This window comes from Pholcus phalangioides, unplaced genomic scaffold, assembly GCF_987345545.1.
Source record: "Pholcus phalangioides strain wild (caught in Gottingen) unplaced genomic scaffold, Ppha-v1.0 ptg000002l_1, whole genome shotgun sequence".
Taxonomy (NCBI): Eukaryota; Metazoa; Arthropoda; class Arachnida; order Araneae; family Pholcidae; genus Pholcus; species Pholcus phalangioides.
The window spans coordinates 15,159,433-15,172,522 of NW_028301595.1; the positions used below are offsets into that span (position 1 = coordinate 15,159,433).

Here is a 13,090-nt window from a genome sequence, read left to right on the forward strand (position 1 = left end):
CACGTCTGGTTTTACAGGAGGGGAGGGGGGGAGGACGAGCCGATCAGCCGCTATAGCTGAACCCACTTTTTTTAACCTTTTAACCTTCTGAAAATAACTTTCGGGTATCTTTATGTTAGGGGTCATTCAAGTATTACGTCAGCATGGATGGGGGATTTTGGATTTGCTGACTTGATGATGTAGGGGGGGGGGGTGGATGATTCTTACATCATCAACCACCCTTTATAAAAAATATGAAATATTCTTAATGGCGTCTTACTCGGTGCGCGAAAAACGAGTAAAACTTTTCACTAGTTTGTGGGCACCTGAACTAACATTCTCCCTATTGAGTCCCCTACAGAGCCACTCTAGTGATCTTCAAATACTTAGCGGACCCAAATGCTCTGGAGCTGTGCCGTGATTATGCCGCAGATCACTTAAGTAATCTGGGAATGTGCCGCGGATAACTTGAGTGATGTAGAACCGCACTGGTGGCAGGACCAATGCTCTAAAACTTTGTCACATGTCACTCAAGGGATCGCTTAATGTGCCACAGATCGCTTAAATGGTCTGAAATTGTGCCGCGAGTCACTTTGCGACAACCCAGCATAACTACCCAGGATTCTGGTCTGGCGAAATCGGTGCAATCGATAGACAAAGGAGGGAGACAAATGATTTCAAAGAAATTTCCAGTTTTTAACAAAAGTAAATTTAATAACAGAACATAAACGAATAACAGAATTATTTCTCAATTTTCATACCGTACACCAATGCAAGTCCATTGTCTCATCAATCTAGTCCGACTGTAGGAGTCTGGTGATCATTGTCGGGTCACACGAGCTGTGACATCATCGACCTTGAACGGAAGGTCACGATCCGAGATGAAGCCTCACGTGGCGGCAAGAGCTGCAAATTGAACGGCCGAAATGAAGATCGGAAGCAATGATCGATGTGGAACCATTCATCGACCTTGACGGAAAGTCACGATCCGAGACGAAGCCTCACGTGGCACTAAGAGTTGCAAACTTGGCGGCCGAAATGACAATCGGAGGCAATGATCGATGCAGAACCATGCGACGGACGGATGAACGATGACAGGAACCAGGACGACAACCATTGACTAGAGATGTGGCATGATGGGTCCGGAACCAGCCGGCGATGTAATAGCACCAGAGAGACTAACTATTTCATTCTTCAGATGACTCACCCAAAGGTGACCACCTTCACCTAAAGTGATGTATTTTGAGTTGAAAGGCGAGAACAAATGCGAGACAATGCGAAGTGGCTCCGGGAATTTATACCTATAAAAGGAAATACGGAACGATCCAACTCCTGGGACCGACCATCTCAGAAAAATACACAGAGCACAGCCAATAGGAAAATACAACATCTAATTTACATAAATAAATGACAATAGATTTTTTATAGGAACTTTTACAAAAATAAGAATGGCAACAACAATAACTTAAAATGGCGATGTGATCAAGATCGCACATTTTACCGGACTATGAACAATGAAAATATCACAGACTAATTGAATCAATCGTGCACGGTTATAAAAAGGTAAGGTTATAACAAATTCTATTAAGGATTATACAGTTACAACTATATAAACATGTTTCAAAAATAAGAGATAGAGGCAGGTTTGGCAAATTCCCCAAAGGTTCCCAACTATTGTTACAACTTAAGTGATCTGTAAATGTGTCACTTGGTTCATTGTTCAAAAATAGATTTAGGGACAGGCCACATCATAACGCCAGGGCCACATTTGGTCCACACAGGCCGAATGTTTACCGTGGGTCAAGGGCTTAGAGAGGTAGGGTCGCAATGAATTTCTTAAGCAATTTTGGGTTCTTAGCCTTCAAATAGCATTGAAATGAACAAAAATTGATTATAATAATATATAAAGATATTTTGTTTTGAAATTGTAACAAATATTTCTACAATTCTTTTAAAAAATATTTTGTGGATTAAATAAATTTTTGATCATCTGGGGGGAAGCCCCCAATTCAGATTCAGATTCCACCAATAAGCTGTAGGAGGAAGGGGGCAGAGCGCTGACAGGGGGAGGGTGAGAGTTTTGCTGACTTTTTCTGACAAGAGGGGTGAGTTAAAAATTGCTGAAAATTCGCTGACGTAATACTTGAACAGCCCCTTATTTTAAAGCATACATATACTCAACACATGGCCTAAATGTGGCCTGCCTCAAGTGGCGCCGGTACACTTACAGATGAATTAAGTGGCTCGTAGAAAATTCTTACTTCAATTGAGCGGCCCGCGGCACATTCCCAGATTTTTAGAGTGAGTGATTTCCGGGCGGAGGGGGGGGGATTTTTATGGGCATCTTTTTCTCAGCCACCTCGTTGGGCTTTTGCCTGTTGTGCCGTTGTATTTGTATCTCTCTCTGGCAGAAGTGACCACAGCTCAAGCAAGATAAAAACAAAATTTATTGGAAACTCAGTACATCACTTCAGATTTCTTTAAATCATTTTAATACTATATACTACCACAACTCTCTCTTCTTTCTTACTACACTTCTCAATACCTAATCTTGATCATCATGCTCTGTTACTGTTCGAATTTGTGTTCTCTTGTTGCTTGTTACTTGCGCATACAGTCACGGCATATCTTTCCTTTTCAGCTGAAATTCCTACCCATCATACCCTTTATTCTGAAAGTTGAAATCTTGGAAACATTTAAATAGAAATTAAAGAAAAAAGACATTTAAATTAAAATCAATTCACATATGTGGGCTTCTTTTGTTTTTCTGTGGACTTCTTTTATTGTCTAGTGGTGCAATTTTTTTTTTGGAGGGGGCGTGGCCCCATGACACCTTAAAAACTCCTTACTTTTCATCTTGAAAATTTTGTATGAACCCTGAAGAGTTGCTGCAAATATAAATAATTTTGTAAGAAAAATCTTTGTCGGCTGTGGTTTTTATTTTGAATAATTGGAGGGGGAATGAATATCATTTTTAGAATTTATGTAATGCTGTTACGAGTTATATTTTTGACTAATACTTGAAGGTTTTAGAACACTTTGGTGACGACAGAAAGCACATGTATGTGGATTGGTTATTTTATGAATTCTTATGATGCTGGGTAACAAATCACAACTTGTAATTTTTGAACCACTTCTACATCCATATTTTTGAGAAGAGGGAAAATATGTTTGCAAATTAAAAATAAATTTGCATATGTGCCCTGCCCCTTTTTTTGCTGTAAAACTTGTAAGTTATGAAGTTTGCCATGACTCCTTAAAAACTGCTCGAAACTCCTTAAAAAGTCCTTAAAAACTCCTTACTTTTCATTTTGTATGAACCCTGAGGTGGTAAATGATGCAAGTGCCAAAAAATTCAAACAATTTTTACGTTAAAATGTCAAATGAATAATGCAATTTATAATGTAAACTTGAAAGGATTGTAAGGATGTCACAAGCGTGAATGCCCCTGTAGGCTACAAACGTTTTTTTTTTTATTTCCCAACATTTTCACTTTCGGCACTTACCACATTTACACTTTTATGTTTTTCTGAAAATTTAATTGCAATATGATGTATAATATATGGCGTAAGGGAATAATAAACCAAAAAAAAATTTTTTTGGATATTTATGGATAGAAACACCAAAGTCAACTCTCCTTAGTCGACCTTCAAAAAAGTCAAGACTCAAGAAGAGGAAGCTCATTGACCAAGAGAAAAGGCCATCTCCAGTCAATGAAGAAACTGATGATGCAAGTTTATTTTTTTTATATCGCATGTTCAATGTTTAAATTTACATAGTTCAAAGAAAAGAAATCAGCACTAATTATTACAACAATGCTGAATTTATCCTTTTTTCCCTAGGCATAAAGTTATTGGAAATATTGAGATGGCTCGAATCCAAAGCAATCAACTCCCAGTTTATGAACTTAATTCATTCCAGAAATCAGTTCATAAACCAAATTGTTTGCAAACCAAAATAATTTCTCTTATAGGAATCAGTGTAAAATACATTAATTATATACATACATACACACACACGTACATTGAGTACATGTTCTTTGCCCCTCCCCCGGAAAAAGTTGAAATGATGGCCCTGGGGGGGCCATTGACATATAATTATACTTTTTTAGTCTATTTGTGGCATGTTTTGTAATTCTTGCCTTTCACCGGCTTGTGTGTTCGTAAATTGAATCATGGGACCATAATTTTCTGTTGGTCATAAACCAAATTGTTCGCATACCTAGTCATTCATAAACCAAGGGTTGACACTATTTCTATAGGTATCATGGAGATGGTAACAAATATTGATGTGGGAGGGTCCTTAGTCATGGGCCAAACACAAGTTTATGCCTATGCTTGTTTCTTATTTTATTCACAATAATTTAACAACTGTTGAGGAATAGATGTCTTCTTTTAACACATGCAAATAAAATCAAGTGTAATAATATCAATATTGAATACTATAGTCCATTGTCACGCCATACCGCATTATAGCTCGCATTTAAATATTTCTCGTACATTATTAGAACAGCCATTTAAAATTTAACCAACTATAGGACCTAGACGGAGACATCAGTTATATCACACTTTTGTCTCCTGATGTGTGTGATATAGCAAGGAGCTACTGTATTTTTATTTTATTTCCATATTTAATTTTTTTCTTCTGCTTTGATGTAAAAAATAAAAATACTTAAAACTTATCTTACAGTGACATAGTCAGCAAAAAGGTTAAGTTAGCCCGTGAAACTTTAAAAAAAATTAGGCTTTGCTGATGTTTTCTTCATTTATGTCAGATTTTTCATTCCCACTTTAGAGAAAGCTCTATAGTAATGGTTAACCAGGGATGCTAGAGGACAATTTTGGGAGGGGGGTGAGAGCTGTAAAATGTTTCATGATGATTATTTTAACCAGCACGAGAATGTAAAATTAAGTTTACAGGGGGTAGGGAGAACAAGAATGTCAATGTTTGCTGAGCGTACTTGCTCTATAAGTATATAGGAAGTGAAATTTTATTTCATGAATTGGTGATATATGAAAATCTTTGGAATTTTTTGAGTACTGAGTCTAATGCTATTGCTTTGTTTTACAGGCCTCTGAAACACAAGAAATTGACCCTGGTAAGGAATTTTCAAGGTTTCCAATCACACTTTCATAAAGTACTTCATTTTTCTAATTATACTGTGCTGTAGTAGAGGATTTCTCAGGCACATTTACTAACCTTTTCAGTTTTGTCTTTTATTTCAAGTTATTATTGCGAAGAATACAATAAAAAAGAAGAAGAAGAAAGAACCGACTAGCTCTGGTGTGAAATTGGTCAACTTCCCTCAAAGTAAATACTTATTTATTGATCTTTGTATTTAAAAATACTGCAATCAGTTCTGAATGATTTATAATATTTTTCAAGTCTAAATTCCAATTTTTGAATGCCAATAAAGAATGCATTAGAAAACATTGTATGAGATGTATATTATTATAATTATTTAATGCTAAGTATTAGTATTTGTTGACAAGTTATTGTAACCAATAAATCCAGTGCTGCATTATAACATTCATTACAAACAGGTTGGAAAAGCTGTGGTAAAATGCTGAAACTCCACTTAAGATCTTATGATGTGATTAGTTAGAGATCAGCACTTTTGTTTTTGGTGATTCTTAAATAATTAAATGTTCTTTCATTACAAATTTTATTGGAAATATGAAAGCAATTTTTTTCAGTAGCAGCGATGCGTTAATTATATATATATGCCAGAAGTAAAGGGCACCCTGTCACAAAAAGAGAAATTTTGAAGGAAAGCCGTTAAAATATTTTTTTAGCATGTCTTTCTATGAAGCTCACTTGTTTTATAAAAAAAAGCATATTTCTGTTATTTATTGAAATAGGATTTAATGTTCTATACCTATGTGTGGTGTAACAAAAGTACTGAAAATTAATAGCATTATCCCAATATTGACAAAAATGGACATGGTGCCCTTTACCTGTGGCATACAGATATTGCCACTGTGGTGATAACGTGGATATTGACAAGTGGTCATAATGACAGATTCACATTGTGAGGCCCCGGATTCATACCTCACCATTGTCACATTTTAAAGCTGGCCCTTGATTTGGGGGGTCAGGAGGGGCGTTGCCCCCCCCCCCCTCGGCTTTAGAAATTATACATACATACATACTTTGAGTACATGTTCTTTGCCTACCCCTGGAAAAGTTGAAATTGCTGTCCTGTTTGAAAGTTTCAGCTGAAGTTGGTTTTCTGTGGTTCCCAACTTCGAGGCGCGAATGCTTGAGCTGACCTCCCTGTTAAAAAGTCTTGCCATAGAAAACAACAGGCCTACAACAATACAATTATTCATTTATTACACTTCATTCATAGTTACAAAAACAGATGGCAGATGTGGCAGTACTACACATAAAAAACATTACAGAAAAACAAACTCTTAGGTTCACAACACATATATTCCAACGTGTACCAATTTGTTAGAAGTTCCGCAAAGGATTGTTACATCATGTTATTGCTTTAGGAGTCATGTTGTGATGAATTTATTCAACATGATTTCTAATTACATTAAAGATTACAGATTTTAAAAAATTCAAGTATCTTTGTTTCATTTATCTTTTTCCCCCTGTGTATTTGAAGATGTCACAGAAATTTAAGTGGTGATGATTTTTTTCTGATAATTTATTTTTCAAATTTTTTTTAGTTCGTAAGAGCATTAATCATGCTGAAAAAAGTGTATTGCAACGTCTGCATGTGATCTTATATGGAACTTCTGACCAGGTATTTACAATACAATAGAAAATTTTCCAAAAGAACAGTTTTAAAAACTTATGATTGGATTTATAAATGATTTCCCTCTCACAATCTTCCTCCCTCTTAAATAATAATTTAAGTTTTGTTTAATTAAGAGAGCTTTTCAATCTGGTGTATCATGATACAACACCGTGGTGGTGTTACAAAATGAATAGAAGATAACTGATTATAGTATGTTTAGCAAAGTGTTTAATTTTGCATTGTGTTAATTCAAGTGTTTTAATTTTCAAGATTTTATTCCTGCTCAGTATGTTTGTTATCTACTGATGAATAATAACAATTTCAATTTATAATTCATATTGCCGTTCGTGTAAAATGTCATGTGTCAGAGTTTTCAGTTATTTTTACACCACTAAAAGCTTCTTCGCGTGTTTTGGTGTTCTGTAAAATGTCAATTTTTACAGCTGTCTATTGGTCAAAAACATATGACATTTTTACAAAATACAGAAACACATGTGAAGAAGCTTTTTAGTGGCAAAAAAATTGAGGATTTTACATATTTGCATAAACTGTGACAACAGTAGAAACAAACAAATTCTGTTTCTACTATTGTCACAGTTTGTTCACAAGTATTTTTCACTGAATACTCTTAGTTGTTCTTATAATTTAAAACTGATCTAAAAGTAAATCTTATATTGAATTGAAAGAAGAGGTGGAGAGGGGAAATAGCATGCCATATGATAATACTCATACTTCTGGATGATGTTTGTTGTGTAAAAAAATCAATTGAAATAATATGGATTTTTTTAAAGGGGATAGGTAACATGCAAAATTTTCTAATGTGATTGTATCTTATTTTATCTCTGTGTAGCCAGAAAATATGAAGAAGAACATTTTAAATTTCAATGGATTCCCATTTGAGAAATACTCTGATGATTGGGATTCAAAAAAGTTCATTTTATCTTTGTAAGTAACACTTTGTTGATTTGTTTGCAATAATTTAAGCAATTTCCCTGATGTAACTTTAATTGTGTTTGTATTTTTTGCTATTATTTAATTTAACATATTTTGATATGTATTTATTTTTTAACCATTTTGATTGCATGTGCTTGTACTTATTTGTGATCAAACTTAGTTTTTTTTATTATTACATTTCATGATTTTTGTTTTGGCTTGTTTGTCCTATCCGATTAAAGTAGTGAGAGTTCCACTAGATGTGCATATACAGTCTCGCTTATAATGTATAAATAATATCCCGCTTATAATGTTTAAATAATATCCCGCTTATAATGTTTAAATAATATCCCGCTTATAATGTTTAAATAATATCCCGCTTATAATGTTTTCAAGAAACCATAATTAAAACCGTTATAAGCTGGAAACATTTTAAACGGGAAATGTCTATAAGAATTATAAGACATATTTTTGTGCCGACCATAGCTTTTTATGTCATTTTTAATTTACTAATGAACATGAAGGTTCCTTACATGATTTCAGACCTGCGAACTCTCCGGATAAAAAGGCGGGAGACTTCAGATTTTTAACCCTTCCTCCTGCTCTCTGGATTTTGGCAGAAAATTAGATTTCCGCTAGCTTTGATGCTGTTGTGATGTCAATCATTACCGTCATCATTAGGGAAAACACCCATAGAGGGCAGCCGTGGTCATTTCCGTCGAGTAGCGATAAAAAAAATCTTGGTAATCGCATTTAAGCAACTGACAAAGATGTGACTTTGTTCAGTTCTGCGTTTATCAGCAATCATTTTTCAAAAAATGTTCAATGCTAGTGCACACATAATCACCATTTTAGTCTCTCTACATGAAAAAAATGTGAAGTACTGATTTTAAGGAAGGAAAAAGCCTAATGTGAATTTTTCAAATGTTGTAAGGGTAAATAGCCAAAAATTTAACCTTTGTATCCAGGAAAAGTTAACATTATCAATATGGAAAAAAAGTTGAATGTATGAAAATCAGTTGTACCAAGTGGGAAAACGTTATAAGCGAAATTGACTGCATATACTGAAATTTTGAGAATGGTTTTGCCTGTAAAGAAATGAATTGACAAAATTTTGATGTAATGAATAAATTTTTATGTTCACTACATTGATTAATTCTAGATTTTGTTTTGTATAGACCCAGTTTACATGGGAAATGGAAAATGTGGCTTTAAAACCTGCTTCAAGAATTTTCATTAATTCCTGCTCTCAATTTCTTTCTTTACAAGGGAAAAAAGTCATGGAGTGGGTGCTAGAACTTCCAATGCTGCCACAATATTGCACATGTAAATGGAGTTTTGTGTATTAAACTTGAGAAAGTATTGAACCATCAGGGGATATGGTGGCAAAGGGTCATGAGTTACTAAGTCTACATGAAGAGTTTTATTGCTGTTAGCGTGAATTCAAAATTGTCTTGAAGTCAGTTTTGAAAAACTTAGCTGATTAATTTATTAAGTGGCATAATACATATTAAAAAAATTAATATAATAGTAAAACAAGTATGATAAACAAAATAGGTGAGGAATGAGTAATCAGCTATAATTTTATATAAAGGTGCAAGCAACACATAAAGAAATGTAGGAAAAGTTACTTTAATTAATAGATACAAATATTCAAAAGAATTGCATATTGTAACTTCAGTATTTAATGTTTAATGATCAATGAATCAGTGGTGATAGCTTGGAATATAAAATTTGAGTGTGCATGGAGGCTGTTTTGAAAGATGTGTTTGTTGACAAAGATGTGGAACTGAAGGTTTAGTATAGGAATCTGTTTAAAAATAGCAAATATCGCAATCTTCACACAGTTCCTTCACAGTGCACTAACCTCTCAAAAACACATAATGCAGATTACTTTTCAAAGAGTTTGTGTATGGTAATAGTTCTTTTTGTTAACTTCTTTGAGGAACTTCAAACTCAAAATTTCTTTGGGTGGGAAGTCAGTGTATCCTATACCCCTTGACTGATTTTTTCATCCAGGATTTCAAATTCTTATGAAGGATTTGTCAGTAGTAACCTTCCTTTAAAAATTTGAATATTTTTCCCACTCATTTAAAAAACATGCATCACAACATTGAATTAGTTGGTCATTGGAGGATGCACTGCAATTCAACTTTTATGTAGATCAAACAAAAAATCTGTTCATCAGTTGTACCCAAATAAGCAGAAAACCTTGCAATTCATTTTGGCTGGTGGCACTCACTGAATAGCTCCCACAAAATCTGTGTCGTGTTCTCACTTAAAACATTCAGAACAGCCTACATAGATTGTAATCTTATTTGCAGCATCAAGGTATTGCTCTGTTTTTCTGTTGCTGTGCATTTTTTTTTTTTTTTTTTTGTTTGTTTGTTTGTCATTATTACACTCATGTCCATAAATTAAGGATAATGCCAGCTCCTGCAAATAAAGGTTCAGAAACAAATCAAACGTTACTTATTCATAAAGCCCATTTATTAAACAAAAGATAAAGAACAAAAACGATGGTGTATGTATGATACCATTCATAAAAACTACGATTTTTGCTCCCTGCAGCAATTGTAAAAAATATCTCCTTTACAAAAACTTTCTATTACATGGTTGGTATGATGGTTAATACATTTTATGTCTCCCATGCGATGAAATACAGTCCATACAACGCCTAGGCATGCTGAGTATCAAATTATCGATCTGATCTTGGGGAAGATCACTCCACTCAGCAAGCAATGTTCTCCGAAGTTCCGGTACACATGTAGGAGGTGGTTGACGGGCTGCAACTCGTCGGCCAAGCATGTCCCACACATGCTCTATCGGATTCAAGTCAGGTGAGAATGCTAGCCATTCCATACGGGTGATATCCTCAGATTCAAGGCATTCGTTTACGATGTTTGCTCGGTGAGGATGGGCGTTGTCATCCATAAACACAAATTTTGCGCCCATGGCACCCCTAAACAAACGTACATGTTGTTCCAGAATGATGTCCCGATAAATTTGGGCTTTCATGGTTCCGGTTTGAACATGCAGATCTGTTCTGGAACCCAGTATAACCACCTCAAATGAGCAATGCTGCACCACCGTAACGGTGTCGTTCAATGATGTTGTCTTGGTGGTAACGGGTACCTGGCATTCTTCCATATGAAAGTCCGACGTGAGTCAGACTGCAAGCTAAACCTGGACTCATCGGAAAACATCACACAAGCCCATTGTGACAATGTCCACATTGCATGTTCTCTACTCCAGGCTAATCGCTGCCGACAGTGAGTTTCCATGAGCGGAACACATCTGACAGGCCTGCGAGCATATAGATCAATATCTCTCAAACGTCTGTACACGGTTTGCCTTGAAACTGTGGTACCCGTGGCTGCAGATAGCTGACGAGACAGGTCGGATGCTGTGCTCCGTCTGCTTCTTTTGGCAGTTACTGCCAAATACCGGTCTTCATTCGGCGTTGTAACTCAGGGGCGACCTGTACTGTAACGTCTACTGACATTTTCGTTATCTTGGAATCGTTGCCAAAGCCTAGAGATGACACTTTGGGCAATTCCAAGTTCCTCGGACACTTCCATCTGAGTACGCCCACATTCCAGGCGGCCGATAATTCTACCGTGTAAAAAATCATCCACATGTGTCATAACTATTCGCTTATGGCACTGAGCGCCTTACAGAACTCTTGTGAACAATTTCACTTCTTTGCCACCATTTCTTATATACCCCCCCCCCTCTTACACTCTCGTCATTGTGGCGTACTATCGGTATCATCTGGTGGATGTGTGTGATAATTCTACAGGTGAAATTTTTACTTTAGATTTCGATTTCCGTGTGATTCTGACTTATCCTTAATTTATGGACATGAGTGTAAATGGCATTATTCATAAACTCAACGTTGCATTTAAAAAATAAAAAAAATCAATCCCTGTCTTGTAAAATTAACATTTTATAATGAAAATTACAAGTTGTCGTATTCGATTTTCTAGTTTGCAAATTGAAAGGTAGTTTTTTAGTTTTCAGGAATTGTAATGATTTGAGCTCAATTTTTCAGGGTGGCAACAAGCATGGTTAGAGAATATATTGACCTTCTTCATATTCATGTTCCAAATGACAGCCCATCACCAATGATTGATCGTCTGATGGACTTTTTGATGGCACCACGATCTTCACTGCTGGATAAGAGTAATTATGGTAAAGACAGTACAGCAATTTTTTTTAAATGATGGTGAACATTTTTTGTTTGTATGCAACGATTAATGGTATTCAAAATGTATCCTGCGAAAAGAAGTGTATTTTATTATTTATGAGTTTGCATGTCATGAGCAAATTGTAATTTATATAAATATTCCTGTGTGTGGCCAAGAAAAAATTGTCATCATAATTATGTTTCCTTCATTGCACTTTTGAAAACATATTGTTGGAGGAACCACAATTTTCTTGTTGAAAATTTACCACATCAATAAACAACTACAGTAAAAGCCCTCTTAACGGTCACCACAATTTCCCTTTACATAATAAAAGCATGCATTTCAAACTACTGATTAACAGTCACCCTATTTTCATGGACAAATTTTTTTTGTCCCGCCGGTGACTGCAAGAGAGAGGTTTTACTGTACTAATTTTACACAGTGATATGGTGTTTGATTATTACAGGGTTTCCAGTGACCTGGAAAAGTCAGTAAAACGTAATAACAAAAAATGGTGAGGGAAATGACAACACATGAATGTACAGTCAAACCTCGTTAATGAGTCACTCTTGGGAGAGCAAAAATATGACTTAGTAAGCAGAGTGACTCGTTAAACGGAGTACGCCATAGCTGTGCCAATTCCTGTCTGAGGACAGTTGGGACTTTCAAAAAGTGACCTGGTAAGCGGAGTGACGTGTTAACCGGGTGACGCACTAATGAGGTTTCACTGTATTTGATAAAATTCTAGGAAAAATTCAGTGAAGGAAGAAAGACTTTTTTTTTTACCCCAGGGGTGTGTGGCATCTTTCTAAGAGGTTTGTGAAGATCACATGTAAAGTTTTATAAAGGCAAGAAAAACTCATGAGTGAAATGAAAGGTCTTTTATCTTTATAGCTGACACTATGTTAAAAACAAACCTTGGAGGTCCATGAAATCAGTGGGAGACTTACATAAGGTAATCTGTGGTCTCTAAGCGATTAAGAACTGGGCAGTTGATCTTTCTACAAAACACTTTATTAACATGAAGAAAGTGATAAAGTGAAATGCTGGAGGAAGAGAATAAATTATGCTTAATAATATTTATCAAATTATGCTTCATCAGAAGAGGGATGAGCAGGAAGGACAACAACATTGGGATGTGTAAAAGTACTGCAGAGAATTCCAAAGTTTGCTGCAACTTCACTTTCACTCATGGTGATCTTTATTTTTTATAGATACAGTATTACTCAACTAACAA

At 35.4% G+C, this 13,090-nt stretch overlaps 1 protein-coding gene across 4 annotated transcripts in view; it reads left to right on the forward strand.

Moving 5' to 3' along the window:
* The window catches only part of LOC149089456 (uncharacterized), a 90,142-nt gene that overhangs the window by 36,670 nt on the left and 40,382 nt on the right, over window positions 1–13,090 (forward strand). For all 4 annotated transcript variants that reach the window (XM_089238689.1, XM_089238682.1, XM_089238674.1 and 1 more), the window contains 6 exons: window positions 3,597–3,709; window positions 5,050–5,077; window positions 5,206–5,289; window positions 6,660–6,736; window positions 7,581–7,675; window positions 11,718–11,857. In XM_089238689.1, coding sequence (XP_089094815.1) covers window positions 3,597–3,709; window positions 5,050–5,077; window positions 5,206–5,289; window positions 6,660–6,736; window positions 7,581–7,675; window positions 11,718–11,857 — 537 coding nt within the window. The remainder of the gene's footprint in view (window positions 1–3,596; window positions 3,710–5,049; window positions 5,078–5,205; window positions 5,290–6,659; window positions 6,737–7,580; window positions 7,676–11,717; window positions 11,858–13,090) is intronic.